General features: G+C 46.0%; 1 protein-coding gene across 6 annotated transcripts; it reads right to left on the bottom strand.

Moving 5' to 3' along the window:
- Positions 1–1,092: 1,092 nt before the first annotated feature.
- On the bottom strand, positions 1,093–15,919 carry LOC109260986 (zinc finger protein 211-like). Of its 6 annotated transcripts, XR_002077218.2 has the most exons (5): positions 15,697–15,919; positions 15,037–15,075; positions 12,310–12,397; positions 10,030–11,196; positions 1,093–3,708 (listed from the first exon to the last, which is right to left on the bottom strand). XR_002077218.2 is itself a non-coding variant. In XM_019439483.2 (4 exons), exons 1-4 carry the CDS (start codon positions 15,727–15,729, stop codon positions 11,096–11,098), a joined length of 300 nt encoding a protein of 99 aa, XP_019295028.1. In that variant the 5' UTR covers positions 15,730–15,919; the 3' UTR covers positions 10,942–11,095. The 6 variants fall into 6 exon arrangements, 2 of the variants coding, with proteins under 2 accessions (XP_019295028.1, XP_019295029.1); XM_019439483.2 differs by lacking the exons at positions 1,093–3,708; positions 12,310–12,397 and adding an exon at positions 12,459–12,585 and having other exon boundaries at positions 10,942–11,196; XR_002077217.2 differs by lacking the exons at positions 1,093–3,708; positions 10,030–11,196 and adding an exon at positions 11,229–11,740.
- Positions 15,920–16,229: the final 310 nt, after the last annotated feature.

The following is a 16,229-nucleotide window of genomic DNA, read 5'->3' on the forward strand; positions in this document are numbered from 1 at the left end:
CATGCTGGGCTCTCTGCTGACAGCTCAGAGCCTGGAGCCAGCTTCAGACTCTGTGTCTCCCTCTCTCTCTGCCCCTCCCCCATTCAACCTCTGTCTCTCTCAAAAATAAACATTAAAAAAAATTAAAGCAACAGTGATCAAGACAGTGTGTTGCTGGCCAAAGAATCGATAAAACGATTAATGGAACAGAATAGTGAGCTGAGAAATAGACCTATGGTCAAATGATCTTTGACAGAGTAACAAATGCAATGCAATGGAACACAGATAATCTTTTCCTTTTTAACAAATACGCTGGAACAACTGAACATCCAGATGCAAAAAAAAAAAAAAAAAAAAAAAAAAATCTAAACATAGTCTTTATTCCCTTCACAAAAATGAACTCAAAGTGGATAACAGACCTGAATGCATAACAACAACGACTATAAAATTCCTAGAAGATAACATAGGAAAAAACTTAGATAACCTTGGGGACAGTGATAACTTTTTCAATACAAAACTAAAGGCACAATACATTATAGAAATAATTGATAAGCTGGGCTCCATTAAAATTCAAAACTTCTGCTCAGCAAAAGACAATGTCAAGAAAATAGAAGACAAGCCACAGACCAGAAAAAAACATCTGCAAAGGACACATCTAATCAAAGACTGTTATCAAATATATACAAAGAACTCTTAAAACCCTACAGTAAAACACTTGATTTAAAAATGGGCAAAAAATACCATTTAAAAAATGGGCAAAAGACCTTAACAGACAGCTCACCAAAGAAGATACATATATCACTACCGAGCATATGAAATGATGTTCAACATCACGTCATTAAGAAATAGCAAATTAAGAGTGAGATACTACTACACACGTAACACAATTGCCAATATCCCAAACCCTGACAACATCAAATGCTGGTGAGAATGTGGAGCAGCAGGAACTCTCATTCACTTCTGGTAGGAGTGAACAGTTGCATAAGACACTTTGGGATACAGTCTGACAGTATCTAACAAAACCAAACATACTCTTACCACACAATCCAGTAATCACACTCCTTCGTATTTACTCATATGGGTTGAAAACACATGCACACAAAAACCTGCACACAGATGTTCATAGTAGCTTTATTCATAGATGCCAAACTGAGAGGCAACTAGGATTTGCTTTAATAGATGAATGGATACATAAACCCTAGTACATTCATACAATGGAATATTATTCAGCACTAGAAAGAAATGCTTTCAAGCCATGAAAAAGACACACAGGAACCAAAAAAATATATTACTAAGTGAAAGAAAATAATCTGAAAAGGCTACATACTGTGTGATTCCAATTATATAGCATTTAGGAAAAGGCAAAACTTTGGAGACAGTAAAAAGATCAGTGGTTTCCAGGGGTTAAGGCACTGGGTGGATGAATATGCAGAGCATGAAGGACTGTCAGGGCAGTAAAATTATTCCATATATTATGATGATGGATACGTATCATTACACATGCGCCAAATCCATACAATGTACACCACCAAAAGCAAACTCTAACTTAAACTATGAAAAAAAAATGAACTATGAACTTCGGGTAATAATGATGTGTCAGTTTAGGTTCATTGATTGTAACAAATGGACATCGCTAATATTGAATGTTCATAGTCAGGAGGCTGTGCATCTGGGGACAGGCAGGCAGTATACAGGAACTCCTTGAACTTTCTGCTCTATTTTGTCTTGAACCTAAAACTGCTCTAAAATAAATTTATTTTAGGGGTGCCTGGGTGATTCAGTTGGTTAAGTGTCCAACTTTGGCTCAGGTCACGATCTGGCAGTTTGTGGGTTCTAGCTTCGCATCGGGCTCTGTGCTAACAGCTCAGATCCAGGAGGCTGGCTTCAGATTCTGTCTGTCTGTCTCTCTCTCTGCCCCTCTCATGTTTACACTGTCTCTCTCTCAAAAGCAAACATTAAAAATTTAAAAAAAAAACCAGGTAAGTTTATTTTGATGGGATGCCTGGGTGGCTCAGTCGGTTGGACGAATGACTTTTGATTTTGGCTCAGGTCATTATCTCACAGTTTGTGAGATCGGGCTTCATGCTGACAGTGTGGAGCTTGCTTGGGATTCTCTCTCCCTCTCTCTCAAAATAAATAAATAAACTGTAAAAAATAAGTTTATTTAAAAATTAAAGAGATCATCACAGTTTTAATTAAAAGCTTTTACACATTTAAATGGGGAAACGTACACATTTAGGGGCATGGAATACATGAGTGTCAGTAGCTCTTCTTTCCCCTTTGATCTCTAGGTGAAAGTCGATATGAAAAATAGGTTTATAATAAAAATGTCCTGCAGCTAGTTACTTGAGAAAAAAATTTTAGGCACTCTCTACATACGTTAGATTGTAGGCTGTGAGGGCAAAAGTCTTCACTGCTTATTCTTAGCTCCTGACAGTTATTCAGAACCTTGAAAGTAATTCTAGATTCTAGAAACTGATCGATGATGAATTATCATCCAACTGTATTATGAATCTGAGTTTCAGGACATTAGCACATGATTCTAGAAGATGGGAAAGGGTCCTAGTCACATACATACAGATCTTCAATGCACAGCTGTACCATCTGTTCTCTAACAACAGAAGCTTGGACGTTATCCTCATGAGAGGGGGAGTGCCAGGCTCAGAACCCAACAGAGACTAGGACTCAGAAAGGAACACCCCAACAAGCAGCACAGCATCCCAGGGCACTCCTGTAACTGCTGTCTGAATGCATGCTTTCCTTTGCGAATCCACTGTGCTTCCGAAAACTGTTCCTACCGATTCTTTTTACATAGGGGCAAGGAGACACTTTGCTGGCTCAGCAAAATAAATCTTTATCAGAATTCTGTATTGATTTGTCTCCTTTTAAGTCCATTTCAATTGTTAGAAAATGTACTTTCATTCAGTTCCTGACACACAGTCCTTTTCGTCACTACTGAAGACTTATACTGTCCCACCTGTCCCATTTTCCTAGAACTGTGCCACTTTCTGATATTTTTTTAATCTTTGGCTTCTAACATGATTCATCTCTTGTTCTCTCTTCCCCTCCCTCTTCTCTCACCTCTGTCTGCTGTATCACTCTCTCTTGCTTTACCCTATGTGTCTGTTCTCTAGCTCTCTGATCCAAGATCACACCTGGCCACGCGTAACTTACTAAATGTATCCACTTGTAAAAGTGTACTAAACTTCCAGAAACTGGGACACAGGAGAACGATGAGCCATCTGGAAAGGCTCCTCAGACTTGGAATATTCTTCATATGGCTTTATTCCTGACAAATGAAGACGAAATGTTATGGAGTTGAACTTAGGACCGCTCCTAGATGTCGGACATCTTTTGTTTTTCATATGATTTGGTAGAATCCTCAAGAATGGAGTGTAGTTTTGATGTAGTTATGAAACCTCATCTTTACAGTGCAATCAGATTGCATCTGTCTTCCGTCTGCTGTTCCGTCTGCCTTTTGGAAACTTCACGTTGCCTGTTCCCGCTGCAGAGCCGCGGCCGTGTCTGTCACGTACTCTCACAGACGAAGGGAAGATGCACAGTGCGTGGGAAGCTCCCAGTCCAGGCAGAGGCTCCACATCTCATGACACCACCTGGATTATGATGAATGCTTCTGTAGCTGGCTGAGAACACGCTGAAGAAATCAGGATTGTGCTTCCATAGGAAAAAACCCTGTGACCTGCAAAAGAGAAAAATCTTCCCTCCCCCCTTAAAGGGAGAAAACATGAATTTCAGGAAAAGACTGAGTTACTTCAGAGAGCAAAGGTTTTAAGTGATTTTATGAGTTTCAAAATTCAAATGTTTCCCTAAGATGTTTTTCCTTACGTAAGCAGCTTTCATCTAAGCTCATCCTGTCTCTCAACCCCTTTGTTCTTTGCATTCCTCCTACTCACAAACGTCTGTCCTTTAGGGAAACCTTTTAAATCCTATTTGTGGTCTGAGTGACTGGATTCCAGGGATGAGGCAAATGGTTTGCTATGAGTTCATTTGTGTTACAAATGGGTAAGTGGTCATGAATTATGAATTAAAAATCTTGTAGGACTTCCGTGTTTGAGAGAAGAAATACTGTTTCAAATGAAACAAAACCTAACACCAAAGGGACTGTGGAACTGTCTTGACAGAATGTACAAGAACACACACGTCATTTGTGACGTGGAGAGCTCTCTTCCCAGATTCCGAAAAATATGTGAATGTTTGGTTTTCTCCCTGTAACTAGAATTTCAACAGCTCTCATCTAGGGCACAAGGGCAGTTTTTCAGTCATTGCTGTCACCAAATGGAGCTCAAAACCCCAAACCTTACTGCTTTCGTCTTTTTTTTTTTAATTTTCTTTTTAACGTTTATTTATTTTTGAGACAGAGAGAGACAGAGCATGAACAGGGGAGGGGCAGAGAGAGAGGGAGACACAGAACCTGAAACAGGCTCCAGGCTCTGAGCTGTCAGCACAGAGCCCGACGCGGGACTCGAACTCACGGACCGTGAGATCGTGACCTGAGCCGAAGTCGGACGCTTAACCGACTGAGCCACCCAGGCGCCCCACTGCTTTCATCTTCTTACTCAGTGCTCTATACTTGCTCACAGTAGTCTTGTGATCCTTTTATTTCTGTGGTATTAGCTGCAAAGCCTCCACTTTTTATATAATTTTAATTCGATCCTGTTTTTTATCTCCGCTAATCTAGCTAGTTTTGTCAATTTTGCTTTTCTTAAAACAATTCCTCTCTCTCAAAATAAATAAACATTAGAAAAAAAAGGAGGGGCACCTGGGTGGCTAAGTCGGTTAAGTGTTCAGCTCTTGATTCGCCTCAGGTCGTGATCCCGTGGTGAGATTGAGCCCCACAATGGGATTTGCACTGACAGCACAGAGCCTGCTCGGGATTCTCTCTCTCCCACTCTCTCTGCCCCTCCCCTGCTCCCTCTCTCTCAAAATAAATAAATATTTAAAAAAATTATTCGTTTCATTGATCGTTTCTGTTGTTTTTCTAGTCTCTATTTCATTTATTTCTGCTCTAATCTTTACCATTTATTTTCTTCAGCTAATTTGGGGCTTATTCTTCTAATTCCTGGCAGTGTAAAGTAAGGTTGTTTATTTGAGATCCATCTTTTATCTTAATGTAGGCATTTAGATCTATAATCTTTCTGTGTAACTGCTTTCCCTGCATCCAATATGTTTTAGTATGTTATGTTTTTCATTTGTTTCGAGAGAGAGAGAGAGAGACAGAGCATGAGCAGGAGAGGGTCAGAAAGAGAGGAAGACACAGAATCCGAAGCAGCCTTCATGCTCCGAGCTGTCAGCACAGACCTGGACATGGGGCTCGAACCCACAAACCATGAGATCATGTCCTAAGCTGAAGTGGGACACTCAACTGACTGAGCCACCCAGGTACCTCTAACCTTTTTTTAAAAAAAGCAGGTAAAAGATATGAACCAACATTATACCAAAGACGACATGTATCTGGCAAATATACAAATGAAAAAATGTTCAACATCATGAAACATCAGGGAAATTCACCTAAAACCACAGTGAAATACTGCTAAATATTCATTAAAGGGGTCAAAATTTTTAAAAACTGTATCTACTACTGGCAAGGATATAGAGGAACCAGAACTCTCATACACCGCTAGTAGAGAGAACCATTTTTTTAATGGTTATTGTTTGAGAGAGAGACAGAGACAGAGCACAAGCAGGGGAAGGGCAGAGAGAGAGAGGGAGACACAGAATCGGAAGCAAGGCTCCAGGCTCTGAACTGTCAGCAGAGTCCGACGCAGTCCCACGAACCGCAAGATCATGACCAATGCTCAACCAACTGAGCCACCCAGGCACCCCGAGAGAACCATTTTAGACCAGTTTTGACATTTCTTAAAAAGCTAAGACATTCACCTAGCCTGTGACTCCAGCACTGCACTCTGAAGTACTAACACAAGAGAAATGAAACACACCACATAAAGAATTGTATTAAATGTCTAGCAATTTTATTTGTAACCACCCAAACTGGAAAGAAGTCAATATCCATAAAGAGACGAATGAAAATACAAATAGTGGTAGTTCATAGAACATCATACTCTCAGTAATATAAAAATAATGAACTATCATGTAAGTATCATTGCTGAATCTGAAAATAAACATTCTGCAGAGGGCATCCATGGCAGTAAAAGAAAAAGGGGAAACAATGTATTACTTCAATCATGTAGAATTCCAGACAATGCAAATTAATCTGTTATAAAGGAAAGTAAACCAATGGTTGCCTGACAGGCAGGCAGGCGAGAGAGAGAGAAAGAGAGGGAGAGGGAGAGAAAGAGAGGGAGAGAGAGAGAAAGAGGGGGAGAGAGAGAAAGAGAGGGAGAGAGGGAGAGAGAGAGAAAGAGAGGTAGAGAGGGAGAGAGAGAGAAAGAGAGGGGGAGAGAGAGAAAGAGAGGGGGAGAGAGAGAAAGAGAGGGAGAGAGAGAGAAAGAGAGGGAGAGAGAGAAAGGCATCATTATAGATATGGGCATGATGGGCAGGTCCATTATCATGACTGTGAGGGGTTTCCTGGGTTATTTAGTTGTACAGTTTACTGCATGCCATCTACACCTTATCAAAGCTTTAGAAACATGGTTTGAAATAAAAATCTGGACTTCCTACTATTTTGTAAAATCCTCCAATATCCACTCCACCATCTCTCCTCATGCCCCAGGAGTGGATGCCCTCCTCAGTGATAACAAATATTGGGGAGCAATGAAAGCCATTTCCACTTGACTCAAAAGGACTGCAGTCTGAGGCACAAAGGCCATATCACTGACCAAGACATCTTTCTCTCTACCCCTCCCTGCTCCCAGTTTTCCTCCCTGCACAGCAACAGCCTTGAGATAGCCCAAAAAGAGCTGTAAGATTCGTAAAACCTTCAGATTATTCTTTCTGACAGGCCCTCAGCTACACAAGACATACTCTTCTGGAAATCCTGAGAATTTCGGATTCTCATCCTTCACAGCCACAAGAACTAAACGTCGTGGACGCCCTTTTAGAAGAGGCACAATCCAACCAGTCTGTTGTAGTCTCCTCACTCCCTATAAGTCCAGTCTTTTATAATAATTATGAGTACCCCTATAATTTTTCTTTAAAATGTTTATTTACTTATTTTGAGAGAGAGAGAGAATCCCAAGCAGGCTCCACGGTGTCTGTGCAGAGCCCGATGTGGGGCTATATCCCACAACCGTGAGATCACGACCTGAGCTGAAATCAAGAGTCAGATATTTAACCAACTGAGTCACCAGGAGCCCCATCCCCCTATAATCTTTCAACCGGTACCACTAACCTAAAGAATTCTGGACACCAGGGCACATGCTCCTTTGCAGGAATCTGTGGAACAGATTTCCCTTACCAGTGCTGAGCAAAGCGCAACATCCCCTATGAATGAGTAACAGAATACTCTGTTACTCCCACGAACACCAGACGTCGTCACAATGGTCTCTTCCTCAGGCTGACCTCTGAACCGACAAAACACCACAACATCGAAGCTACATATAAGGACCATAAGGCCCTGCAGTCTTTCCGGGAGGCTAAGAGCAGCAACACAAACTAGGCCAAAATGAGAGAGCTACACGTATTCTGCTGTAATATCCCATCTGAGGTGCACCAAATTTGGAATCCCAACAAAAGCCGGTCACACCTTCATGCTAGCACAACTCAACTGTTCTCAGCAGAACAGCTCAAAAGGTTGTTTTCAAGCCGCCACAAACACAGCGACTGGAACCCCCAAGATTAAAGGTGCCTGAAATAAGGCCTTCATCACACAAACCAGAACAGTGGAAGGCAGGCTGTTCCCAGGTTTGTGCTTTGGAGGCTGGAAAATTCCATCACAAGAGCCACATAAAGGGGACACGTGGGTGGGTCAATTGGTTGAGCAACTGACTTCAGCTCAGGTCACGATCTCACAGTTCCTGAGTTCGAGCCCTGTGTAGGCTCTCTGCTGTCAGCACATGGCCCTCTTCAGATACTGTCCCCCTCCCTTTCACTGCCTCTCCCCAGTTTATGCACATGCACTCGCTCTCTTTACCAAAAATAAACAAACACTGGCACAAAAACAGACATTCAGATCAATGGAACAGAACAGAGAACCCAGAAATGGACATACAAACATATGGCCAACTCATCTTTGACAAAGCAGGAAAGAATATCCAATGGATTAAAGACAGTCTCTTCAGCAAGTGGTACTGGGAAAACTGGACAGCGACATGCAGAAGAATGAACCTGGACCAGTTTCTTACACCATACACAAAAATAAACTCAAAATGGATGGAAGACAGGAAGCCATCAAAATCCTTGAGGAGAAAGCAGGCAAAAACCTCTTTAATCTTGGCCGCAGCAACTTCTTACTCAACACGTCTTCAGAGGCCAAGGAAACCAAGCAAAAATGAACTATTGGGACCTCATCAAAATAAAAAACTTCTACATAGTGAAGGAAACATTCAGCAAAACTAGAAGACAACTGACAGAATGGGAGAAGATATTTGCAAATGACATATCAGATAAAGGGTTAGTATCCAAAATCTATAAAGAACTTATCAAACTCAACACCCAAAAACCAAATAATCCAGTGACAAAATGGGCAAAAGACATAAGTAGACACTGCTCCAAAGAAGACAACCAGATGGCCAACCAACACATGAAAAAATGCTCAACATCATTCATCATCAGGGAAATACAAAGCAAAACCACCATGAGAAACCACCTCATACCTATCAGAGTGGCTAATATTAACAACTCAGGCCAACAAAAGATGTTGGAAAGGAGAAAGAGGATCTCTTTTGCACTGCTCGTGGGAATGCAAACTGGTACAGCCACTCTGCAAAACAGTATGGAGGTTCCTCAAAAAATTAAAAATAGAACTACCCTAAGACCCAGCAGTTGCACTACTAGGTATTTATCCAAGGGATACAGGTATGCTGTTTCGAAGGGACACATGCACCCCAATGTTTATAGCAGTGCTATTGACAATAGCCAAAGTATGGAAAGAGCCCACATATCCATCGACAGATGAGTGAACAAAGAAGATGTAGTATTTATATACAATGGAGTATTACTTGGCAATCAGAAAGGAATGAAATCTTGCCATTTGCAACTACGTGGATGGAACTAGAGGGTATTATGCTAAATGAAATTAGTCAGAGAAAGACAAACATATGACTTCATTCATATGAGGACTTTAAGACACAGAACAGATGAACACAAGGAAAGGGAAGCAAAAATAATATAAAAACAGGGAGGGGGACAAAACAGAAGAGACTCTTAAATATGGAGAACAAACAGAGGGTTACTGGAGGGGTTGTGGGAGAGGGGATGGGTTAAATGGGTAAGGGGCATTAAGGAATCTACTCCTGAAATCACTGTTGCACTATATGCTAACTAACTTGGATGTAAATCAAATAATAATAATAATAAGTGATTTAAATAAATAAATACGCATTAAAAAAAAAAAAAAGTCATGTGAGACCAATAACATCCCTGAAAAAGGAAGTCTGTTTTCAAGTCATGAGCAGAGTCTTCCAGGCCCAAACTGGATCAGATCCATGGCCTAAATCATCAGAGAGAAGGAAATGAGAAAGGAATGAAAGCTCAGGCTTCTCAGATACCCTTCCACCAACAGGAAAGTGCTACTTCCCTGAACACAATGTAGTTAGTGAATGATACATACCACGGGCACCTTCCACAGGGTAGACGTAGAACAGCTTCAGCAACAGAACTGGGGGGCATAAATCTGGCAAAGGCAGATTTTAAAACATACCTCTCCCAGAGGTACCTGGGTGGCTCAGTCATTTAAGCATCTGACTACGGCTCTGGTCACGGTCTCACGGTTGGGGAGTTTGAGCCCCACATTGAGTTCGAGCTCCACATCAGGCTCTGTGCTGACAGTTCAGAGCCTGGAGCCTGCTTCATATTCTGTGTCTCCCTCCTTCTCTGTCCCTCCCCTGCTTGCACTCTCTCCCTCAAAAATAAAATAAACATTAAAAGTTTTTTTTTTTTTTAATGAAAAAAGAAAACATACCTCGCACATACCTGGAATTTGGTGGCTGTTCAGATGTAGGAGTTTAAATTCAGGTGGAATTTAGATCCCTCACAAGGGACCACCTCCAGGGTTCTCAGCAGTACAGAGATCGCACATCCCCTGCACATCTACGGTAATGACCTAAGTTTCCCATGTGACTTTCTGGGTGCTCAGTGAGATGGGGCGTCCACCTGAGTACTCCGCACACGCAGGAAGCCTCCAGCCAGTGTGAGCTTTCTGATGCTGAAGGAGCACAGAGCTTCAGTTAAAGGATTTCCCACATTCCCCGTCCTCAAAAGGCCTTCTCCAGCATGAATTCTGATGCTGAAGGAGCACAGAACTCTGGCTACAAGATTTCCCCCATTCCCCGCACCCGTGAGGCCTGGATTCAGTATGAAACCTCCGGTTCAAGAGACTGGATCTGTAAGTAAAGAGGTGCCCACATTCCCTGCACAAACAAGGCCTTTGTCCAGTGTAACCTCTGTGATGCTCAGTGAGGTTGACCTTGCTAAATAATCTCCCCCGTTCCCTGCACCCGAGGCCCTCTTCCAGTGTGACCTCTCCAATGGTGACTGAGGCGGTGCCTTCTGCTGCAAGACTTCCACACACGGAACACGCACCACACATGGAAGGTCTTCCTCTAGAGCGGTCTCTGGTGTTGGACAGATGTGTATCTGTTCTTGAAAGCTTTCCTGCGTCCTCCGTTTCGAATGAGTCTTCATACCACGTGAGGCCACTGCACACTCGGTAATCGCTTGGGCTTCTCCACAATGGGAGGGACTTACGTCGAAGAGACACTGAGCTGCTCAAGAAGTCATTCCTGAAGTCCTTCCCGACCCCCCCGCCCCACCTCGCCATGTAGGTAAAGCGCTTCTGGGACACAGAACCTGTAGCTCCTCACAAATGAGACTCTGCTCCGCAAGTGTTTCTCTCCAATGTGCCGCTTCTGGTGCCACAGGAGGTCTGCAATAAAACATTCACTGCCCACCTGCCCCATGGGTGTACAGCCTCCGCGTGGTATGTGCTCCCTGGTGCAGCCAAGTGTAAAACGTCCCTCGAGACGAGGCTTCGTATCTCCTAGGAGCAGGCCTTCTGGGCAGACACACCTGCCTTGGAGTCCTCACTTGTGGCACGCCTACAGAAATGCTCCTCCTCGTGGTCTCCTCCACACCAACCACCTGAAAGGAACCAAATGAGGAGGATCCATGCTTACTGCGGTTGGGGGGACCGCCCACGCACAAAAATGTATTTGACAAACTCAGGACAAGTCCAGGGATTGTCTACAGAACCCGAATCGGCTCAGGCTGAGGACAGAGCTGCTCTGTTGCAAGGAAATAAAGAGCAGAACACGGGGAAGGGGTCCAATGGCGAGGGACATGGCTACGACGTGTAACGTGCAGGAGAGCAGGGTCTATAACCGGTTTCTCCGCAAAGAGCTTCAGCAGGCCCTTGTTACCAGTGACATGTCACCACTATGAAGAAGGGTACGTCCAGGACCAAGAAACTCCAACCGCGACAGAGCAGCTCATGGTCAAGTACTATTTGAAGACACACGCACACCTCATGACACAATACGGAGCGGTCGATGCCGCGAAGCACTGCAGAAGGGAGCAGCGAGGGAAGTCGGTAAGACATAGAGTCCCAAAAGGGACAGATTGGTCCCGCACAGGACGTGAGAGCGGAAGTGACATGCAGAGCTGACAAGGAGGCCAAGCATCGAGACTGGGGAAGAAACAGCAGACAAGAGAAGTACTCGCCGGCACCAAAACACCAATCACAGAGCATAGACTCTTGCTGCAGTTTCAACACAGCCCCGGTGTTATACCCTCACCCAGGCACCCCTGCTCAAGATCAGGGTCTCCCTGAACCCATGTTGCTGTGGCTAAACAGCCATTTGTGAACTGCTTAAAGGTTCTCCACCCTCCCCAGATGAGCAAATACATGGCACCTGTGTAACGCAACTACGAAGGGAAAGACCTTACAAAAGAGCAGACGGTACTGGGCCACAACTCAGCATGTGAGAGACCACAGGGGGTGAAACCGATTACAGAAAACTTCAGAAGAGTGTCTCGCAAGACAGCCGTAACTGTGTCAGTGTTAGCAATTCCTGGCACAGCAGGCATGAAGAAATGTCAGCTAGAGGAAAGAAGTAGCCGCTGGTGTATTCTGGTGCCTTGGATCTGTACAAAGTCACAGGCCAGAAGAGGGCAAGCGAAGTAGAATCAACTACAGTGACTGCTAGATGCCTGGCCCCATGCTGGGACTGCTGCAGGAGAGGGCAGTGCACATACCTCAGCCTTACCAGCCACAGCACATACTTGGGGAGCTGGGGCAAGAAGCAGTGTCCATGGTCCTGATACAGGAAGGACAGACGAGCCCCTGGGAAAAAGGGGAAGAGCAGAGAACATCTAAGGGTACAGGGGTGGTGTGAGGGCCTTACCCAGAAAGACTGTAAGTTCAAAGTTTTCCAGCATCACATCGTGGTAGAAGTGTCTCTGAAACTCATCAAGGAGACCCCACTCCTGCCGGGACAGGTACACAGCCACGTCTTCAAAAGTCACAGTGTCCTGTCATGATGGTGACAGATGAAACCACCAAGAGCCCTTCTCCTGAGTACCCAATCCCTCCTGTACACATCTACCCCAAGATCACCCTCCTCCCAAGCCTCCAACCTAGGAAACAAACCAGGCCTTGGGACAGCTTGCACTGCTGGTTACTCGTGGGCTCATGAGTCATGAGGTCTGATCATCAGCAACAACACACAGGTGAACAGATGTCTGAGCTGTGGTCCTGGGTGGATGAATGCACCCACTTCTGTCAAGCTACTCCTCCACCCTGATATGATCTGTCGTGTAAGTGTCATTCCTAGGGCCCTGGGACCTTCAGACATACTCCCTCTCCAAGTATTCTTCAGAATGCACAGCCTCATGTTCCTGGACACTGGTGGCACAATGCCACGTGGCACAGGCATCTCCTTGGTCTCCCTATAAGTCACTTTTGTTTGAGAATTCCTGTCTTAGGCTTATGGGGACGGACAAACACAAAGTACCGGACACTGGACAGATGAGATCAACAGCAGTTTACTACATATATTCACAGCCCAGAGGGGAGGACACCACACGCCTTACAGGGCCATGTGAATGCTGTATACTAGAAAAGAGTGAACGACCAGGGGCTGTGAGATGCAAGTCTCACAAGATCAAGAGTTGGGGTACCATCTGGTTCCCACAGGATGATGTGAACGGCTTGTGTGAATAACTCCATGGGCCGGTAGACAAGTGAAGCCCACTTCAAAGGCCAAAGCAGGAAGTGCTCTGGTCCTCTCGATGAAAAGGGATGGCTGGCTAGGACACTTTACCCAAGAATACACTCTTGGCCACATCAGCCACTTGGGGCTTCAACAGGTGTCAAGGCAGCACATAAAAATGGGCCTTAATTTTAAGCCATAAAATGAACTTAGCAGAAAACATCCAGAGCTACTTGGCAAATTCAAACAGAACCCAATACAAGCCAAGAATGCCCATGGCTCCCACTAGAGTTGGAAACACCTAATCCTCTATGAAGGCCTCCCTGCTGAGACTCAGCCACACAGAATCAGTTGTGGGTCTCAATACCCAGGGCCCTCTTCCATTTCTGTGCTGCACAGGCTGTCTCCTCGGCAATGACAACCTTCTGTGTCCACCTAACCCTCATTCAGAGCCCGGTCCATGTATCACCCACCCCAGTCCTACTGATTCTCACAGATGACCATATATTTGCCCCTGATCATACCCACCAGGCTGAATGAAACATCCCAGCCCCCACCAAATCCTCACAAATCTTGGTGGATCCACAGAGACGTGAATAAACAAGAGCTCTGGCCTGAGTGACATCTTGCCTCAATTACCCCTTCCCGTTACGTCTCTCATGTCCACTCTTATCCTGGAAGCCTCAGCCACCTGCTAGACTAGTCTGTCTGATACACCCTACCTTAAGTGCCACATACCTCCCTCACCTGCATTTAAGAATTCCAATGCCGTCACTCAGGTCCCAAGCAAGAGACCTAGTGCTCAGTCTCTACCCTCCACCTCCTGGCCCATAAACAGCTTCATGACCATGAATATGAAGATTATATCTCCTAAATATAACCACAGGTTACTTACTTGGGCCCATAGAGTAACTACCACATTTTGAATGTCTTCAATTTGAACCCCTCTTTTGATTTCCCAACTTGCGTTTCTAGATGCCAATTCGATGCCTCCACTAAGTGATCTCTGAAATACCTCAGACTCCTAACGTGGCCAAAACAAAGCTCCTGATATCCCCAGTGAATATTATTCCTACTACCAACTTCCTCATCTCAGTTGGAACTTCCATCCCTACAGGTGCGAAGATCAATCACTCTGGGGTTATCCCTGATACCTCCGTTTGCCTCCCTCACCACCCACATGAGAAAACCCAGTTTCCCTGTTTTAAAACTTGTATCCCATGGCCACTTCCAGAAATGCAACCACCCTAAACCACAGCCCCGGTCCATTAACCCTCACCTAGACTATAGTAGTAGCTTCCACCCTGGCTTTCCTTGCTCCTCTCTCATTCCCATGGTCTGTTCTCCACTTTACAGTCAGAAGGAGACTGTTTCCACCTTGCTAACATTACCTCTCTCCTCTGGCCCAAACCTCCCACCACCTCCAGAATACACACCCAACTTTTCAGACAGTCATTCCCGTCCTGACACCTGCTCTTTGTTCATATCAGAAAAGGAGACACGTGGTTCCTGAACACCCTGAGCTCAGCTTTACCTTTATGTATTTGCACTTCCTGGTACCTGACCCTGGGTTAACTCCACACACTCCTTCATGATAGCCGACAGGAATGGAACACCTGCGTATAACCCCTGGCATGAGCTCAGGACCCTGAGATGGGGTTTCTCTAGGGTCCCCAGACCCAAGGACTGGGAAAATGGCACATAAGAGTCCCAGGACTGCCATCTGAGTGGCATTCAGGGCCAGTAAGGGATCAGGGCCCCCTCTACATACCTGTGTTGGCTCCCTAAGTATTTCTGCAGTCCTGGAACTCTGCGGGAAAAGGCAGGTGTTATGCGACGGTGGTGGAAAGGGACGTGGATGGGCTCATGCCCTTCTCTACCCCTCCCAGGTCCTGAAGCCAAGTGACCTCAGACTGGCTGTCTAACCACTGGGAGTCAGTGCTCAGTATGGCCTTTTAGCAGCTGTGTGACCTTGCACAAACATCCACCCTCCCAGGGTCTCAACGAACCCTCCTCCCATCTGGTCTTCCTTTGAACTGCCTGGGGGAGTTTTAAAACCCTAATGGAAATCATGTCCCTCCTTTGGCCAGAACTCTCCTTGCCGTCTAGAGTCCTCACATGAAGGGACAACCCTCCTGACCGCCGTGCCCCCGCCGCACACCCTCTGTTTCCCGAGGGCAGAGGGCGGACCCCCACACTCCCGAATCCTCTCCCTCGGCGCCCCCTGCAGCCCTGCACCAGCCGCCCCGCCCCAGCAGCCCGCTCCCGCACCCCTTCACGCCGGCGCTCAGACGCGGGGGTCCCCGCCCGCGAGCACCTCCCGGGCCCGGACACCGGACCTGGGCCGCAGGGACGCGAGCAGACGCCCCGCGCTCGGGCCTGGAGGGTCTGGGGCGGGGGGACGGGGAAGGCCCACGGGCCGCGCGTTTACCTCAGCCGGGTCCCGGCGCGCGGCCGTCGCCATCGGACTCTATGGGCGGAGCGGACACCCGGGCGGGCGGTGCCTGTCCGGGCCCCGGCGCAGAGCCGCTAACCCGCGTCTCGGCTGTGAGGACGGCTCTTGCCACGCCTACTCGGTTCTGTCCTGCGCGTCTCAACGCTGCGCCAGGGATCCCCAAGAACCGCAAAAACGCGGGCAAGGGGCCGGAAGCCCCTCTCACGCGATGCGCACGCACGGATATGCTTCGTCCTGGTCGGTCATTGGCTCCTCTTGACGCACGGTCTTCTGGGTAATGTGGTCCTGGAGCTCGCGAAGTGGCGGGAGAGCGCGTTCTCTATCCTGACCCAGAGCCTTGGCTGCGCGACGCTGCGAGGGAAGCTGGAAAATGGGACTCCTACCTCAAGGGAGGAAGAGGTTCGCCCGTTGTCAAGGCGGAGGAAAAACATTGTTTCAGACTGCATCAAATCAGCATGCTCCCAGAGGTTAAAAATCTCATGTGAGATGCTCCCAGATCTACTTAACAT

The sequence above is a fragment of the Panthera pardus genome, unplaced genomic scaffold, assembly GCF_024362965.1.
Source record: "Panthera pardus isolate Hobbes unplaced genomic scaffold, ASM2436296v1 HiC_scaffold_18, whole genome shotgun sequence".
Taxonomy (NCBI): domain Eukaryota; kingdom Metazoa; phylum Chordata; class Mammalia; order Carnivora; family Felidae; genus Panthera; species Panthera pardus.